Below are 19,082 nucleotides of genomic sequence, written 5' to 3' on the forward strand. Positions count from 1 at the left end.
ATCTATGGCTGCTGGCACAGCTTGGCAGTAGGTAGGGCCTGGGCTCTCCTCCCAGCTCTGCTCGTGCTTGATGTGCACAGACGGTCAGTCAGTGGGGAAGAAGAGGGACAGGCTTTTCTCCAAAGTTGGACCTTCTCCCCTCTGCACGGCAAGAAGTAATCAATAGATGGGGGTTTTTTAGCCATGTGGGGAGAGGTTGTGGCAGCATACTGTGCCGTCCTCTCCTTCGTACGTGTTTATTGTCTGTTTGTTCCAGTCTTCCTTCACAAAGCAACCAGTTGATGTTCTTGATAAATCAGTGTAAAATTGTTCCCAGAGCAAAGGCAGCATTGGGATGAGCCGCTCTTGAGGGAGATTGCCTATGTGAACAGGAGCATTGGAGAATGACCCAGACGGATGCAGAGTGAAGCAGACTTAAAAGGTTTAATTGCAGAGCAGTGCTATGCTGGAGCTCACTGTGAGGCGCTGAGCCCTTCATCCTGGGCATGGGGACCAGCCACGTCCTTCCAGGCCAGAGGTGTGCTCGTTGTCTACAGCTTGCCGTGGTTGGGTGGGGCATTCCAAGGAGATTTTTTTTTTTTTTCCCCATTAGCCTCTTGAAGTCTAGCTGGCATTAAAAACTGTGTCGGTTCTTTCCTATTAGTTACCAAAAAAAAAAAAGCCCACTCTGCTTATGTGTGAACTGACAGCTCCCTGAAGAGACTGCTGCTTCTTGTCTCAAATAACTGCTGTCAGATTACATCCCTCAAGTCATGCTTTTTCATAGCAGTTTCAGATTTAAGATGCAAGCACACCAGTTAGTATTAGCAAGCAGGAACTCCCTGATTTTTCTATTTATAGAAAAGCACATTTTTCTGTATGTTTTGGGATTACTAGAGTTTTTTTGCTGGTATAGTTTTCATTTTGCTAAAATAGTCGCAAAGTGCTGTTAGTTCAAGGGAGGAGAATTAAGGCAATGGACCAAGGGCCTTTGAAAATCAGCCCCAAGAGCAATGTGGTATTTTTTTTCTGCTCAAAGCCATTATCATGCAGGTGGCTGGATTTATCTAGCTGTCTGAATTTGAGTGACTTCCAGTTAAATTCCCCTACAATACTAAGTCCTTCAGGGGCATCTGCTCATTGCCCACCGATCTACATAACGCTGCTTGCAGGCAGTTTGGCTTCTTTGCTTCTGCACGTCAGATAGCGCTGCACAAGCACACGTTATTTCCCAGCTGCGGCTATCGAAACCTGCCTGTCTGTTGGTGTGCCTTCTGCCTTCATGAGCCCAGAGACTGATGTTCACTTTCCAGCTTTCTTCTTTGAGCCACTTTCTTCCTTACCTCTCTTTTCAAGTAATGCCGTATTTTACTGGGAGGAACACAGCCCTTTTGGAAGACCCCCGTATGAACTGCCACTAATCCTGCTAGCGATTCATTATGCTGTAGATGACTGTGGTGGCAGGAGAGCTCACTTAGCCCTTCCCTGAGGGTGTGCTAGTTCAAGTTTGGGCTAAAAGACAAATATTTAAGTTTTGTCTCTAAGGAGTTACTTTCTCCCAGCAACCTAGAAAGTGCAAAGGCTGTCTCAGCCAAGTGCAGGATATCTCCTAATGCACAGAGAAAGCCTAGTGTGGGCGAAGTCCTTATCTATAAGTGACTGAAGCCTTATCCTGAGGAATTCCAGCCACCCCCTTCTGTCCTGACCGCCTTTCGCTCTGCTGTGACACCTCCAGTTACCTACGCCCACCGTGGGCACGTCTGGCTCCAGTAAGCGACACGTGAGCGGCTGTTGGGCAAACACAGAAGAGGCTGATTTTTTTGAATTCAGAAGGGATCCCACTTGCTGGGGTTTAAGCACCAGCTTGTGTTTGAGCGTGTACAGGTGGGTGTGTTAGCACCCCCTGAACGCTGCACGTGTAGCTACACGGCACTTGCTGTTTGCAGCTCCAGGCAGGCATGGATTTAACGGGATGCTCCCCAAACCCCGTGTCCTACCCGTGCCTCTCTCCTTTGTGTCAGCCAGCTGAACCTGCTACGTATCAGGCTCTTGCTGCTGTCCTGTTGGTAGTCATTTCCAAAACTTGGATATCCAGATCTTCAATTCAGCACTGTGCGGGCTTGAGTGATGGCACCGCTCTGTCCTGGCTTGCACCAAGTGACGCAGATCGGGTCTCCCCAGGATTTTAGGCAGGAGGCGTGTGTGGCGCTGGCTGGGGAGGGACAACTCGCACAGGAGGATGCTGTGAAGGTAAAGCAGTGTTGTGTGTGAAATTAGTGAACAAGCCAAATCCTACAAAGTGGTGTTTAAAGAAAAAATCCTTTGTGGAAAATGCTCTCTCAGCTGTTCACCTAAGGCAAGCCGCTAAGAAAGGGAACAGGCGCAGTTTAGAAAATAACATCGTAAAACATTGAGTTGCTGTTTGTTATGACACTGAGCAGGTTTCACACTGGCTGGTAGTTCTGAATCTGTGGTTTCCAGGGGAGCGTGTTCCTTGATCTCTCAATAAAACTCTTGAGTTTTGAGGGAAAAATTTGAAAATGGATGGTGCAAAACTCAGTCCCTTCCCTTTCCCTGAGTCTCAGTGCTCGCCTCTCTCCCCAGCCCTGCAGAAATGTTTGAATAACTCCAGCTTTGCAGCTTTGTCCTCTCCTCCAGGTATTTTGGGCTTGGGTCTGCACAGGGCTCTGCCTCTTTGGCGCGTGTCCTGGGCCAGGCAGGGGCTGGCTGTCACCTCCTGGGGCAGCCGCGGACTCAGGGCAGCCGGGGCACTGCTGCTCCCAGGCTTCTGCCTTGTCCCAGACTTTCTGGAGGGAAGATAAAAGCTAACCTCTCTACTGGGGCAGGCAGCTCTGGTTGCTCTCTGAGAGGTGTGGGGCACCCTGAAGGGTTTCTGAGCATGGGTGTGATGAGTTGCAACGGCCTCTGCAGACAGTGAAAGAGGATGAGTGTTTGTTTCTAAAAGTTGGCCAGCAAAATCTTGGGATTCACGTGTAGGAGACCACCTTATTCAGAACCCTGTAATTTTGCATGAATAATTTGGAAAAATGTCGGGTTTAGGAGTGAGGACTTGACATAGAGACATACGAGAATGAGGCAGGAGGTGCTGTCAGCAAAAAAGGGAAATGGGGGCAAAGTGTGTGTTTCGGTACATGCCCATCTTTCAAACTTACTTTTGTGCTTTTTGGGGAGGGGAGGTTGGTGTCAGGGACTTGAGTATTTTATAAAAAATGAATGGATAAAAAGCCATGCCTACTTGGAGGGGAAGCACCTTTTTTTTTCTGCCTAGAAGGGTTGAAATAGTTCTTGTGTGATTGGAAATAAGATAGGCACGTACCTACCAGCAGCTAAATGTGAGAGATTTCAATAAAGGATTCCGATGTATGGGCTAAGAAGAAAGAAATCTGTTTGTAGGACAGCTGAAGCTCAGCAGGGGCACAGTGAGGCTGTTAATGAGTAAATCCATTGCTTCAATAGAATAAATGATTACAGGCAAAAGATGCAAAAGGGGCAGATCACTGACCTAGAGAAATTCAAAGCAAGTCAGAAGCTCTTTGGCTTTCCAGGGCTTTTTCATCTTCCATATAGTTGTTTGCAGGGATAAAAGGTGCACGGAGAGGCTTGATTGCTTATTAGCTTTAGCTTCTGCCACTGCTGGGAAGAGCAGATGCGGTGCCAGCGCTGTCGAGTGTTTCCAAGCCTGACAAGTGCTCGCTGTGCCCAGGGTAGCTGGGCAGCTGCTTGCCTGAACGCTGGTGCCCAGGCTGCGGGCAGAGGTGACCTGTGCTCCCAGAGAGCTGCTTTTTCCTGGACCATCCAGGCTTTGGCCTCTGCCACGTCTGCCAGGTGGGCTTGTGGCTGCAGTGTTTGACCGAGGCAGTGCCTGGGGGATGGATGGGCTTGGCAGGAAGCAAAAGCATCAATCACTTTTGAAAGCTCTGGGGAAATATTAAAAAAAGAAAAAAACAACCCAAAAAAAACCCCACCAAAAAACAAGCAAACACACTTTCCGCAGTAGTTCTGAAATAGTGCCTCTGGGTTTTTTTCCTGCTTTCCCTGCTTCAGTCTAGGTTTTGTGGCTGTCTGGAGCTGCTGTGCAGTGACCCAGACCGGGGTGCAATCTGCTGCAGCTGCCCACCGTGCGTGTGCTGAAGCCCTTTGGGCTGGCCACCGCTCCCGGCCGTGTTGCGCGTATCCAGGAGGCCTCGTGTGCCCCTATAGAGTGGGATTTATTGCCCATGCGCTGTGCCGCTGAGCTGCACCTGCTTGCCTGGTCCATCCGATCCTTCTGGGAAATCCCAAGCAGGAATACGGCAGTGCTGGTAACGCTATCCACGCGCGCGCTCCACAGGGATATTTAGCAGTGGTTAGGAAGAGATGAACTGCTTTGTTTTTACATGGTGCTATTTTAATAAGTCAATGCCAAAGGTAATAAATCTGTCCTACATAAAATTAGAGAGTAGTTTACTATATAAACTACTCCTGCGCACTCGGGGGCTGGGAGTAGAGCTGCACACAGCTCCCAGCCAACATAGCCTGCTCATACCTTTTTGTTGGACGACCAAAAAAGGGCCTCTCCTGCTGGTTCTCAAAACGTAGTTGCCGATATTACAACAATGTGAAGACTTACTTTGCTTATTAAATGTTACTGTATGGCTTTGTTGCACCTCTGAGGAGCATCAGCGAGACTTCAAAAATCCCTCACCAAGGAAACACAGGATGTGGCTGGGTCCAGCTTGATGTCTTCTTTCCACATGCGCCTACCAGAGCTGGAAAACTGAAATCAGTGTCTCGAGGGAGGGAATAGAGGAGAAAAATGCAAGTCTGCTATCGTGTGCTGCTTACGCAGGAGGATAGATGGTCAGATGGACAGAGAATGTGCTGCTCCAAAAGCAGCTGAGTTTCTCTTGCCTCTCTGGATCCTGGTTTTACTCTTCAAATCTTTGCACTGTCACACTGGGCAGTAATCAGAATTATATTTTCATGGGATTTTGGTCCTGGATAAAGCTGCCTATCATGCAAACATGCGAAGGGATGGAGTGGGTGGGAGATGGAGGAAATGCCCTCATCTCCATCTTCTTCTCCTGGCTCTGGGACTTGCTCCATCCTTGCAGACACTGCGGCAGCCACAAGTGATTGTTACTAAGGAAAGGTGCTTCAGAACCACTAACAGCAACAACAGCTAGATGTAAGGATTATGTTATTTTCAAAGTAAGATGGTTCCTAATTCAAATACTCCTCTCAGAATTTTCTGGCTGAAAACTCATTTCATGAAATCCCAGGTGATGGTTGAAGGTTGAGTTGTACCTGGCATGCTTTCAGAGGTGGTGAGAGCAAAGGATCTGCCTGCCTGGAGACAAGTGTGTGCATCAAATCTGGTGCTTCACCTCCTTCTTCCATGGAGAAGGGGAAAAAATTGCCCAAGAGGCTGGGAGCATAGAGGGTTTTATTCATCTGACTGATAATAAGGGCTAAATAAAGGCTTTGGAAAAAACCTCAACCATTTCTCTTGCAATATTGGTTGGGCAGAACTGTACTGGAACTAAACATGGAATGAAAAGTCTGGCTTTTCTGCCAGCTCTATTTTTAGAGCTATTGCTCTGCCTTTGTATCTCTGAGTTTTCTCAGCATATGCACTTGAAGCAGGCAATCTGCCTTTATTTTTTCCGGCAGGCTGTGATATTCTGCAAAATAAGGATGTTGCATGGAGGGGCAGGGGACTCACCAGATTTGACAAAAATCCCTCTGAATACCAGGATGCAGGTGCTGTTCCAGGTTTGGGTTCATTGTGGTCACAGACTCCTGAATATTTTCTGTGTTCCATGTAGGAGCGACCCTAGCCCTTACGTGCTGGAGGGGAGTGGGTGTGCAATATTGGCTGGTTTCTTTGTGTCCCAAAATTGTGGTCACAACTGGAATAAAATTTGGTAGCAGTCTAATAGCGTGCAGCAGCACTGGTGATGGGTTTGGGTATGGAGCAGAGGAATCATCTTTGGCTTTTAGAGTGGGAGCAGGACAGGAATATCTGAACTGGGCTTCAGCTGAGATGCTATGGCTGATCCAGCAATATCCAGCAAGAACCCAGAGGTTTTTGTTCTTTCCTGTGAAAAGCAGCAATAAAAGATAAAAAGTTAGTGTGCTAACCCTGTTCTTGGATATTTAACTCTGCCAGTGAGGATGGGACTGGCCTTTCAGAGAGCTCCCAGCAAGCATGGACACAGTTCTCCCCAGTGCCCACTGTGTGTACGTGTGTGTACGTGCACAAACCCCCATCTCCCATGACTTAAATCATACTGAAACAAGCTACACCATCTTCGTCCAGCTAGAGAGGGAAGCTTGGGGGTCATGAGCCTGCACGCTGCCCAGCCCTGCCACTCCCCTGTCCCAGGAGCACTTACACCAGGGCTTGCAACCAGCAGCCCTAGTTCTTTTTTTGGCTGTTGTTTTCACTTTGTAAAGCATTGAGCTAGGCTTGGTTTTGCATGAAGTTTCGGTGTTTGTGCAAAAATAGACTCTCACCATGCACTGATTTGACTGGATCATGACCCACACTCTCCAGAGGCAGGGGACTTCTGAGAGCTGGAAGCATGCAAGGAGTTTGGACTCGAGGACATTTAATTAGGAACATTTCTTTCCAGCATGAAGCTGGACAGTGAGGAGGACCCCCCAGAAACTCCATGGGATTTACTGACTATAAACTCATAGCTGGCTTTGAAAAAAGATAAATGCAGAAGATAAGGATATGCCTCGCATTTCTAACTATGTTTGTGGTTGCTGTTCGTTTGGAGCAGAGCCTCTCCCGGTGCCTGAGACCAGAACACATCCAGGTACACTGGAGCCACAGTTAATTGTGTCCAGCTAAAGGCTGTGCAAGATTCCAGCAGGAACATTTATTTATTCCCTGTAGAATAAAGCCGAAGGAGGATTTACAGTGGAGGGAAGGTGTAACTTCACTGGCTGGTACTCAGCCATGTTCCTGTGCCAAGAGGCAGATGTTAAGCTGTGAGAACTGGTCCTGCAGAGAAAGCAGCTGCCTGAGCTGCCTCTTGGGCTTCACTAACAAATAACAGCTCCGCTGAGAGGGTAAACAGGCAGAAAATGCTGCTCCTTCAGAAAAGCTTAGTCTCATATGCCTTGACAACCATAGGGTACAGAGGGGAATTAAGGCAGCATTTAGGTCTGTTTTTCCTCAGTTTTTAGCAGCTTGAAAAGGATGCCTGTTTCCTCCTTGCTTGGGCTTGCAAATCTTTTGGCAGTGGGGAACCACGTTGGGTGACCACTTTGATTTCTTCATTCTGGATGGCACCAGTCCTTACCAGTGCAAACCCTGAGAGTGGTAACAAATCCCACTCTCCTGCCCGTTCACAGCTGGAGAACGGCCTCTGACCTGCTCTGCATCAGTATCCCGCACATTTCCAGCTGGATCTAGTTCACCTTGAGCATCTCTCTCGATCCCCCTTAGCCTCCACCCAGGTATAAGTTCAGGTGCCACTAGCCTTGATTGTCAGGACTGTTTTGGAGGCATGTTATTATTAATACTCCCCCTCTGGCTCAACGACATGTGTGGCTGGGGCAGGGCTGAGGTGCAGGCTGGTGTTCTGGCCCTCCTGAAGTTGGTTATGGCTGGGGCAGGCGGGCCAAGACAGGCACAGAGCCATCCTTTTCCCCCCCTGTAGAAGTGTCCCTCTGGGTACCTGTTAGTTTTTGGGGGATATATGCTTGTACAGAACCAGCTTTGTATGAGGAGGGACTCCTGAGCTATAAATCTCTGCTTTTCAAGCACTAAACTCCCTTTTGGGTTGTTTTTGACGTTAGGAATTTTCTCTGATAAGAGAACTTTATTTGCCTTTAAATATCACTTTGTGACAGGATGATGGAGTGGGGATTCTTGGAGTGAGTCCGTGCCAGCCGGGGAAGGGAAATTCTGCTGGGGCTTTTGTTTCTCTCTAGCACTGACATTTTAGCTCTTTAAAAGAGTACGTTTAGTTTATTCTTGGCAAGGGTGTGTGTGCACACGTCAGTGTCCAGACAAATGGGAGCAGCCCAGCGTTAGGGCTGTGCTGAAGCCAAGTGGGTCTCCTGCTCTCCCCTCCCTGCGGCACCTGGGGAAGAGGAGCTGTGCTGGGGCTCAAAACGCCGGTCACACGGGTGAAGCAGGGCTGTCATGTAGAGAGCTTTTAAAAAAAAAAACAACCCCAAAACAACCCAAAAAAGTATTTTGTGATATTGCGTGCAAGGTGCAGTCGGATGTTTCTAGGCTGGCAGTCCAGGGTGTTATCTGTTACCCCAGAACGGCTTCATAGCTGGTTTAGAGTGCTGCCTGCTCAGGTCAAGGCTAAGTCTAAGGTGTCGCTCAGCATAACCTGCCCAGTACAGCCTGTAGCCACAAAGTCTGTGTTTTGTTTGCATTCAGACCAGTGGGAGCTGAGCTCCCTAATCTGGCTCTCTCCAGCAGCCATGTCGTATCGCGATCCTTTTAGATACGGAGGATTTTGCTCCGCAGGCTGCTTGTGAGCAGCAGGATCTGCAGAGTGCCAGCTCATTTATTCAGCTTGGATCCCACTAAGCTCTCCCTGATTTTCATGATGCCTCGAGCAGCCAACTAACTCTGTGTTCCTTTCTTTCAGCTCTTCCACGTGGCATATGTCCTGATCAAATTTGCCAATTCCCCTCGTCCTGACCTCTGGGTGCTGGAGCGATCTACTGACTTTGGCCTTACCTACGAGCCCTGGCAGTATTTTGCCTGTAAGTATGCCAGTGTTACAAGAGAGCAATGCCAGGTAGCGAGGCCGCAGTGAAGACAGCTCTTTGTGCAAGTACGAGGCTGGGTTTGGAGTTGTTTCTGTGTCGTTGCTGCGATGCAGTACATGTCTTCTGTTTCTTCTGCCCAATAAGGCTGCAAGAGTTGAAGCTTAGATCAGAGCAGCTTGGTGAAGTTGTGGTGCTCCTTAAGGCAGGAGAACTTCTTTTCTCGCTGGGACTAAATATATTTTTTAATACATTGTCATTGGTGCTCACCCAAAACTACATAGATGTCGAAGTTGGCACTAGTGTCAATAGTTGGGCATTGCTGATCTAGGTCTGGAACATGAGATGTCTTATTGTCTCCTCCCTCCCTCCCCTCTCTGTCTGCCCTGTACTGTATCCAGACTGGCATATTTTAGCTCCTCCAGAAGCTAACTCCAGTCAGTCCAGCTCACTTCCACGTGGCTGCTGTGACAGAAAAGTCTGGAGGCAGAAAACAGTCCCCTTGCACTTAGCGGTACCAGAGATCGGATACAGCCTCTGCAGGGCAGGGAACCGCTGTCCTGCCTCTGTGCAAGGTGGGATCAGGGACAGCCGGCTGGGAAGGGTGGCTGCAGAGATCCAGTCTGTGCATTTGACTTCCCCATTCTCTGATTAAAACCCTTTAGAAACAGCTGGTTCTACAGATCTCTTCTCCCAAAGGGTCTGTGGGGTAGCCGGATACTGAGGAACTTGTTAACCACCGGCCCCTCCCAGAAGCAGCAGCAGTAATTGGGAGAAGATGTGAATTAAGATCTACAGCCAGAACTTAAAACCTGGCAAGGAAGAAGGACCTTGGAGCACTCAGAGGCTTTGCCCTGGGCTGCCCCTAAAGACTCATATTTCTGGCTGACTGGTCAGCCCACGCTTTAGCTTTGCTGGCCTTTTCTTGTGCAGGAAAGAGCTGCAGCCATGTTGCCTGCTGTGTTGCCTTGGTGTGGTAGTTTCTCTCCAGTGTGGATGTTTTCCCCTCTGCTGTATGCTGGTGGGGAATTACTGCTGTCAAATTGCCTGCTTTGCTTTTGTCTGTCTTCTCTGAGAATTTCCCTTCCAGCTCTGAAACCTCTCCTGGAGCCTGTTACGGTCACGTTATTGTATGGTCTGGGGTTGAGCTGGGAGCTCGTGCCGCGCTTGCTTGTTCCTGCAAGTGGTGGCAATGCTGTAATGTCTGAGTCCTCTTCCCTCCCGCAACATCAGTGCGTGTTACCGCTCCCCTCGAGAAGTGACATGCAAGTGACACAGCCCAGTGGAAAATTCCCATGGAAATAAAGAGGTGGCTGCTACAAAACCTGCCAGATTCGCTAGCACAAGAAGTCCTTTGCGGAGATTTATTTTTGGCGTGGGGAATTCTGTAGGTGGTCTAATAAAAACAGTGGTCAGTTCAGCAAGAGGGTTAAAAGCAGCCTGCAGAAATGTAAGCGTTCTCCAGAGACACCAGCGAGCCTTGCCGTGGGTGACACCATCCCCCTGGCTCAGCGCTGCGCCTCGAGCTCTGCTCATTGTGGGAAGTGTTCAGTTCCCCGGGCTGCCCTGTGCCCCCCAGCCAGGCTGCTAAAGTGCTTTCGGGCTTAGCTTTGCGGGAGGAGGGAAGAAATGACTGTCGTGGAAAGCATCTGTGGGTGCAGCTGATGGGCTCTCTCAGGGAGGGGGGCTGGAGGGACCGTGGCAATGCGAATCCTCCGTGCATCACGGCGGGGAGGCGCCGTGCTTTCCTCGGCCACCAAAGGAGAAACAGGAGCGCTGGGGAGAGATTTATGGTGGTCTTTATCCGCGTGAAGGGTTCCCCACATAGCGTTTCAAATAGGGACAGGACATGAAAGACGCCCAGTCCCAGCTGTCCATCCAGGCCCTCAGAGCCTTGCCTGCCCCAGCTCATCGTGTGGTGCAGGACCAGGGTGCAGGATTAGCCCATTCCGTCTCGCTTTGCTGGGCAGTGCCACCGCAGAGGGGAAGGCAGCCATAGCGCAGAGCAAGGCTCTGTCCTTTTCTCCTCTGAGGGTAGGCTTCTCCAGTCTGCTGCTTCCTTAAAGTACTGCTGGGGTTTAAGGCTGATGGGTTACTCTTGTTTTATCTCAGAGACAGAGTGCCCAGCTTCTGACTCACACTGTTGCGTAGATTGGCAATAACTGGAGGAATTTTTTGGTTTTCCTGAGACACTGATCTTGCTGAGCATCCTGTCTCCATGCCCAGCTGTGACAGTGCTCTGGAAATCAGTCATCTCAAGCCAGTGGTGATAGGCTCCATGCCTGGGGCTCCAGAATAAATTGCCTTTAAAAAAGCACCTGGTGAAGCACAGCTTGCGGCCAGAGACCTGATGTTAATGTTTCCATACCGTCTTCCTGTGGATGCAACTGAGCTTCTGCTGTTGCCAAAACAGTGTTTCATGGAGTGATGCCACGTTGCTGGAGATGAGGTGTGGGCGGGTGCAAAGCAGAGGTGAAGGCAGGGGAGGCAGAACCTCTCTGTGCTCCCCCCTTCCCATTCCTCCTGCCTGGCTTAGTTTACCAGTGCAGCACATGGCGTGGGGGACATGCCTTCTGGAGGCACATTGCAACAGATTTTGGAGGATTATTCCCATGAATTAGGCTAGCGTTTCCCCATCAGCTCCCTGTGTGGGCTGAGCAGCGCTGGCAGGAGCAGCAGGTCGTGCTGGCTGCCTTTTACTCCCTCTTGTCTCTGTGGAAACACCCTCAGGAGCGCTGCAGCGATTTGTGCTTTGGCACACGCTGCTGAGAGCTCCTGGCGCAGGTGGGAAGGAGCAGCAGCCTTTGTCCCCAGCTCTTCCCTGGGGGAACAGCCCGAGAGCAGCACTGTGTAGGTTTTTGCGTGGGTAGATGTGGGTGCTCACCACCCTGCACAATCAGGTCCTGAACCTCCCCCAGCGCGTTCAGTGGGGTTTGGTTGGCTCTGTCAGCACAGGGATGTCAGACGTCCTGGGGACGAGGGCGCTGGACTTGCAGGAACGGCTGTGCGGGGAAGCCAGGGCATTCCTGCAGCTGCAAGGAGACTCTTGGGATGCAGTATCCCCAAAGCAGGTTGCAGGGCCAGCAGCGTGACTGCCTGGCCATGCCTGTCCCCTGGCTTTAGCCAGCCTTGCATTGCCACTTAGTGGCAGCAGCCCTCACTTGCTGTCCCCAAGGGGCAGTTCTGGGTGGCTTCAGCATTTCTGTTTTGTAGTGTTGGTTTATGAGTGATTGCAGAATTCAGAGTAAGGTGGGAGATGATGTCCTGCAGGCAGTCACTCTGCTTCTCCCAAATACCACAAGCCCTCTTCCTACACCTGGGTGTCCACCCTGCCTGGTGGGAGATGCTGCAGCAGTGGCTGTGGCTTGTGGTTGCTCCCGTAGCACGGCTTTGTGCTGGTTTGCTTTGCAGGACTTACGTAAGAGTTTAAAGAGCGACTTGAACATGATGGTACAAGCTCCTGCATCGGGAGCAGAGCTCTAGCAGCGAACAGCCCTTCCACAGTTCAGCACAAGCGATGTAGCAAATCCAGTGCCAGCAAGGCAACAAATTCAGACCAGGGTTAGAGCTCAGGCTGGATAAGCTGAGAGCTTAATGCCAAAATTGAGATGGGTTACTCTACGGGTGGTCACAGTAGGTACAATGGCCATGCTCACCTTCCATCTCTGAATTAATTCACTACAGTGAGGTGATTTGAGGGATTTTCTGACCATGCCTATTACTCTTACAGTGACTCCCTCCCTTGGTGGAGTACCTGTGTGTTAGCAATGACAGTTAACGATACAAAGCAATCTATATGTAGTAAATGCTTAACAAAGAGTATACATCCTTCCCTTGTGTTGGTCAGCATGGGAAAATCAATACAAGGCTCTGAATTGTTCCTCTTCTCTTACTACTCTCATCTCTGGTGGATGAACAGCTTCCAAGAGGGACTGCATTGAGAAGTTCGGACTGCAAACCGTGGATCGTATCACCAAGGATGACCATGCCATCTGCACTACTGAATACTCCCGTATTGTGCCTTTAGAAAATGGGGAGGTGAGCAGTTGCACGTTTTCATCCCCTGTGGTTTCTCAGTCTCTGTAGGTACTCTTACTAATTGGTTCCCTCTTGACTTGTGGATGCCACTTAAACTACCAGTTAAACCAAATGAGACTGGCAGGGAACTGATTCAGTTGTCTTGAAGGGAGGTAAAGATTGGGTTTGGCTGAGGGAGGGATTAATTTCCTCCCATCTCAGAGGATTACACAGATTTGTTTTCCCTCCTTGTGTTCACAGATTGTTGTCTCTCTGGTAAATGGGCGCCCGGGAGCCATGAACTTCTCCTACTCTCCTCTTCTGCGGAATTTCACAAAAGCCACCAACATCAGACTGCGCTTCCTGCAGACAAACACTCTGCTCGGGCACCTGATGGGCAAAGCTTTAAGGGACCCTACGGTGACAAGGAGGGTAAGGGCAGGCCTGGATACCTCTTGCTAATGAGATGGAGGTGTTTGAGGGCTATGTGTGCCACCTCTGGCGAGAAGACATCCTTGGATGTTGCCCATGGGGATTTCCTCTTTCTGCACTTGTGGTTCCCAAGCTGAAGGCGTCTGCAGCAGATGCCGCCACTGGAGCTGGAGGCTGATTTGGGAAGAACCGAGCTTAGCACCAACAATGCGAAACTAGGAAACACCACTTGGTGTCTCACATGGCTTTCTGGCTGTGCTGAGAGACCTGGCTTGTAGCTAATGGGCTCTGTTAGTGGTGGCAGGTCTTACCGTAGGCAGATGTTGCAGCCTACAAGGTGCAGCTTGTCACTGTAAGGGAAATAGCCCAACACATCACTTTACTGCATAAAGTCCTGCTGAATCCTGAGTAGGGCAGTTGTGAAGCTTATTCGTAAAGATATTAATGGCCAACTTTTCTTGTGCTCTCCAGTACTACTACAGCATCAAAGATATCAGCATTGGAGGGCGCTGCGTCTGCCATGGCCACGCAGATGTCTGTGATGCCAAAGACCCTAATGACCCTTACAGGTACGTTTTTCAAAGTCCCAGTTCTATGTAAAAGTGTTTGAATTGTTGTGCTAAGAATGAAAGATACCAGCGTGAGTTGTGCTGTGTCTGACCTCATAATTGTGCCAGCACTGTTGTTCATGGCTCTACCCTGAGAATGAACTTGAAACTGGCCTAGCCAAAGTAGCAAAAACTAAACGTTTTGTCAGGCTTTTTTTCACCCAGATCATCTCCGTTGTGTGGTTTCCCTGCCCACAACTTTGCCATCCCTATGGGAGCAGAGTGCTGGAACGGGGGGTGGGTGTGCAAAGCCAACACCGTTGTTGAACATGGAGGTTTCTCATCAAAGCCCAGGCTTGGTTTCTGAACTTATTCAGGGAGGTCTCTTGCTTCCCATGTGGCTTCTTAAAAATCGGGGCAGTGGTCTCATAAATAATGGTCTCCCAAGAAACCATAGATTCTGCTGTCCAGTTCTACTCATAAGAACCATAGATCAGTTATGTGTATAGCTAAACAAATACTGTTTGCAAAGGAACAAGGGCATGCAAAGCAGTTACATTTTGGCTCACGGGACTCTTCTCATCCGCCTTGGCAGCTTGAAATGCCAAAGAACTGCTTCAAACCATGAAAGTGTTGCTGCTTTGCCATCTGTTTGCAGCCTGAATGTTGCCTTTATGAAAGGGATGGGTAGATTCAGCTGGACAAGGGAAGCTTATATTTCTTTCTCATCAGGATCATGTAGAGCTTTTGGATCCTCTAAAATAAAATTCCAGTGAGTCCCAGCCAAGGTTAAAGCTGCTAAGTATTAAAACAAAGATGTATTGGTAAGCAAATCTGCCCTAGTTTGCCAAACTCTGTGACAAAGGGAAGTTCATAACTATTTGAATGTACAGTTCCTTGGTTTTGTTTTGGATTTTGGTGTTACTGGATGCACAGTACACCTGTGTACCAGGGCAAAAGGGCTTCATGATGCAAAGTGATTCTTTACTGTAGAAACACCACGACATTTCTTGGCTATATCGATGGGTCAGGGCTCTCCAGGAAGGGAGGGAAAATTGAGAAAGGAGAGATTTGTTGGGATCCTTGTTCAATGCCACTTTTGCTGATGACTGCCTTCCAGAATTCCCCTCCTCCACTCTCGTTTGGAAGCATTTGGCACCTTTGCTCTTGGCCCCAAACTGTGCTCTAATGTTGCAGCACGTGTTCATAAGCAGCTGTTGCGTTTCACCCAGAGCAGATCACGCTTGCCAGGAGGAGAAAACATTTCCTACTTGGGTGCTTTGTACAGTCAGCACATAACATCTGTAAAGCCCTTTGGGATACATCAGGACAAAGATGCTGGGGAAATAGAACTTCTCATGGCATTGCTGTACCCTTTTAGCAAGCCCAGGAGCAGGGAGAAGTCAGCAGAAATGTGATACTTTCAGTTGAGAAAATGAGTAATCGGTGAAATGCTGCCATTCTCCAAGACTCCAGCAGTAGCTGTGTCCAGCCTTCCTGCTGAAGCGGGCGCTGCTGGGCGGTCATCCCACCCCTCCTGCCCTGATGTACGTGGAGCCAGCACGGTGATACCTGCCATAACGCTGCATGACAAGAGGCATCGCAGGGGCAGCTGGGGCTCGGACACACTGTCCCTTCGTGTCATGGGCCCCAGCTGTCAGAAACATATCATTCCTTCAGAAATCTATGCGACCCATCTGAGTAGGTGCGATGTGTCCCTCTGCACGTGTCCTGCCCCTTCAGATGTTGACGTGTGACAGCAACAGGGCAAGGAAATGCAAATAGAGGGAGACAAGGAATGTGAATTGGCCCGGCCCTATTAAAAATCCCAGTTATGTCTGAGCCTGTCTGGGAGGTCTCTGCGTCTCATTTTAACTTCTCTCTTGTGCACATGCCTGTGTTCCTTGTGCCTGTTGCCCAGAAAGGCAGGATGAGCACTTTGATAGAGGTGAGGTGAGCTAGAAATCTTGGCAAAGACTTTAGGACGTGATGGAGCATGTTTGTGAGCTGACTTCCTGGCCATAAATGATAATGTTTATCCAGCTTTGGAAAGTTTCTCTGGAGTGCCAAGTTACAGAGGCTGCACATCCAGCTGTGTTAAGTTGGCAGCATGTCTGGTCCCCGTGTGAGTGTGTGTCTGTAAGCGACAACAGTGTGTGGGCAGGTACCGCCTCCCCAAGGGTCCTTTGCACTTTTCACAACTGTCTGTCTTTGCCTTGAGATCGAATGGGCTGAATTAATCAGAGGGAAGGAAAGTTCCTTTGGTTAAAGGTGAACACCAGCAGGATCAGGCACAAACCTTTCTCCTGGCAAACCCCCGTGAGCAGTCAGATAAGCATCAGCAGGGACCTGGCATGTTGCAGACAGAGAGCACGGGCAGGAATCGTGTGTTAATGTGCGTGGTGTGAGCTCAGGAGGACCCTGCAAGTGCTCTGCATCTGTCTGATAAGAGCAACTGTTCCTGAGTTCACTGCCCCATCGTGGATACCACAAGCAAGAGAGGAGACAACCAGAGAGTCCAGCTGCTGCTTCTGTGCCTGATGCTGAAGATAACCAGCAAGACAAGAGCAGCCTGGCTGATCAGCAGCAGATCTGCAGGAGGAGATCAAGGATGCTTTCCCACTGCTGGATTCTGAATGCTAGCTTGCTCTTGCCCAATTTGGAAGGGAAAGCACCATGTGTGCTGGTAGATTTGTGCTGTCTGTGAGTCCCTTTTGCAGGTGATTTTCCCTCAGTAGTCAGATGCAGTTAGAGGAAGGGGCTTTTTTTCTTGATTGTGCTACTCAGATGTCCTGGCAAAATCCAGATGCTGTAGCACTTGTGTGCTGCTCTCAGCTCTGACACAGCTGCTTGCTGGAAACTGTTTATACTCTCTGCTATTGAGCGTCAGTTCCAGTGGGAAGACTGTGGCTTTATTTTTTACGGCAGGATGACCAGGAAATATGTGCTATGTGAACACAGCCACTCCCTCCTCTTCCTTGTATATATTCAGTCAATGAAACATGTAAATATTATAGCTTATGCACATTTGTCCATAAGTCATTAGCAGCGTGGACTCGGCACAAGGTGCCGTAAAGCTGCCGTGACAGATGAGCTCTCTGAGAGGTCGTTGCTAACTCTGGACAGCAGAGACTAAATAAATAGCTCCTTCTCCATCTGAAGTGTGCATCTTTGCTCATTGAGTGCCATCTTTTTGCATTCTTGGAACTGAACCAGTGCTTCTCAAACATCTTGAACATTAAAGAGCTGGAGTGTGTGGCTGGAGCCACGTCCTCCAGCCAGGGAGATTAGCACTGCTCGGGAGGTTTATAAGTTCTCTGACTCAGTGACCATCTTTCTCCATACATACGTTATATGGATGTTAATCTTGATCTCCAGCTGCTGCCATGGAAAAAAAAACCATAAAATTTTGTTTCCTTGCAAATGCTGAGTGGTAGTCAGCCAGGTGAGAGGTGTGTGGGTGGTTTCATTACAGAGGCATGGCCAAAGTTTGCCTCTCATTCCATCTCCCTCTTGGGTTTGCAAAACACAGGGAGAACAAAGTTCCTGGTGAATGTTTCAGGGCTCATTTCTGCCGCGTAGCCTCCAGCCAGCCTCTCGGGGCTCGGTTTCATGCCTGGACTCTGCAGGCCACAGCCCAGCCTGCAAACGCGGGTAGGGACGGGGCATCATGAGTGCTCGAAGAGCTGACTGTGGCCGAGCGTTTCATGGCGCCTGCGAGAGGAGGACTGCCAGCGGAGCTGGAGCAGGGCCGGCACCTCCTGCCTCTCAACCCCTCTGGCTGAAGCAGACATGCTGAGTGGGGATCCTGCCCGCGTTCTTCTGAACTTTCAGATCATCCCATATTTCATTAAAATGAGTTCACTTGTCCCATGCTGCTGCCTCTGGCTGACTATTCACCATACATACACTTGCAGGTCCCACACCTTAAAAATACATGTAGGTGGAAACCAGGACATTCAGCTACTGCAGCCATGGAAGAGTATGTCTGCACCCCTGATTGCACCCAGAATGACTGCTCCATTTGTTTCTAATGTTTTAAAAAAATACATTCATTTTTAAACACTGCTTTTGAATGGAAAAGCATTGGAGGAGGGAGAGATGGGAGTGGCAGATCAGCCCTGAGGGGAAATGAGTAATTGCACAGATAAAAGCTGGAACATGCTGTATTATCCATAAGTCTAATACAACAGAAAGCGTTTGTGTTGGATGGGAATCGCCTTCTGCTAAGTGGAAGTTTTGGAGATGATGTCACTGATGTTAATGAATCACCGTTGCGGTCGAGCAGGGACGAGATCCATCGGTCGACCGTCGAGATTTCTTGCCTGGCGCCTCTGGAGCCGCCTGTTTACCCAGCACAGCCCTGCCTGTGCCAGCTGAGAAAATCAGGAGGCGCATTTCACAGGGAGTGTGGGGCCAGCATCTGCTAAAAGACTTAATTCAAATTTCATGGTCTTCCTCTCTGTAAGCACAGGTATACCTGGAGGAGCAGTTGAGACCCATGTGGCTCCATCCCTCTCCAGCTCTGGGCTATCATTTATTCCTTTCACACTGCCCCTGCACGGTGGTGGGGACATCTTCATGTCCTTGTACCATGCTGCTCCCTCTCAAGTAATTTGCTTCAGCTCAGGTTTCAACTGCTGCCATCTGTAACCATTTCACATTTTATTGTCTGCAGAGCTGACTAGGCAGTGGCACTCTGACTTTTTTTTTTAATTAATCCTTGTTTCCCTGTAAAGAAAAGAGGAGTGATGGTGGAGAGAAGGAAGGGAGGGAATGGCACTAGAAGAGCAAAGTTTGGTGTTTGGCTCAGAAAAAAATAATCAGCAATTCAAAAGTGGAGAAAAAAAAAAAAGTCCTTTGCTGCCTCTTTTCTAGAATATTTTGATTAATGAATATCACTCGTTTGTGTATCTGACTAGTGATACTTATGCATGGTGGGGTTATGCAGCAGCTCCCCATCCCACACATCTCTGTTGGCGTGCCAGGCTTGGCTGTACCCCGTTCCTCTCCCTTGCAGGCTGCAGTGCGACTGCCAGCACAACACCTGCGGCGGGTCCTGCGATCGCTGCTGCCCCGGCTTCAACCAGTTCCCATGGAAGCCTGCCACTGCCGACAGCGCAAACGAATGCCAGCGTAAGTTGGAGTTGGGTTTCTCCTTCCTTTTCCAGCTGCTTTGCAAACCACAGATTGACCACGTTTCCCCAGCCCCCTGACGCTGCAGTGCAGAGAAGCCGTTCACCGAGATGGTTGGTTTGGTGGTGTGTGGCGCTGAGCGGAGATCGCTGGCGCTGCAGGCAGGACAGTTTGCGCAGGGGGTAATTGTGCTCAGTCAAGGCTCGCACAGGGAGGCCCACT

General features: G+C 49.5%; 1 protein-coding gene across 3 annotated transcripts in view; it reads left to right on the forward strand.

The window, feature by feature from the left end:
* Window positions 1-19,082, forward strand: part of LAMA5 (laminin subunit alpha 5) — a 92,513-nt gene that overhangs the window by 31,514 nt on the left and 41,917 nt on the right. For all 3 annotated transcript variants that reach the window (XM_075768419.1, XM_075768417.1, XM_075768418.1), the window contains exons 3-7: window positions 8,607-8,724; window positions 12,647-12,765; window positions 13,006-13,176; window positions 13,648-13,745; window positions 18,745-18,860. In XM_075768419.1, coding sequence (XP_075624534.1) covers window positions 8,607-8,724; window positions 12,647-12,765; window positions 13,006-13,176; window positions 13,648-13,745; window positions 18,745-18,860 — 622 coding nt within the window. The remainder of the gene's footprint in view (window positions 1-8,606; window positions 8,725-12,646; window positions 12,766-13,005; window positions 13,177-13,647; window positions 13,746-18,744; window positions 18,861-19,082) is intronic.

This window comes from Balearica regulorum, chromosome 16 (genome assembly GCF_011004875.1).
Source record: "Balearica regulorum gibbericeps isolate bBalReg1 chromosome 16, bBalReg1.pri, whole genome shotgun sequence".
Lineage (NCBI taxonomy): Eukaryota > Metazoa > Chordata > Aves > Gruiformes > Gruidae > Balearica > Balearica regulorum.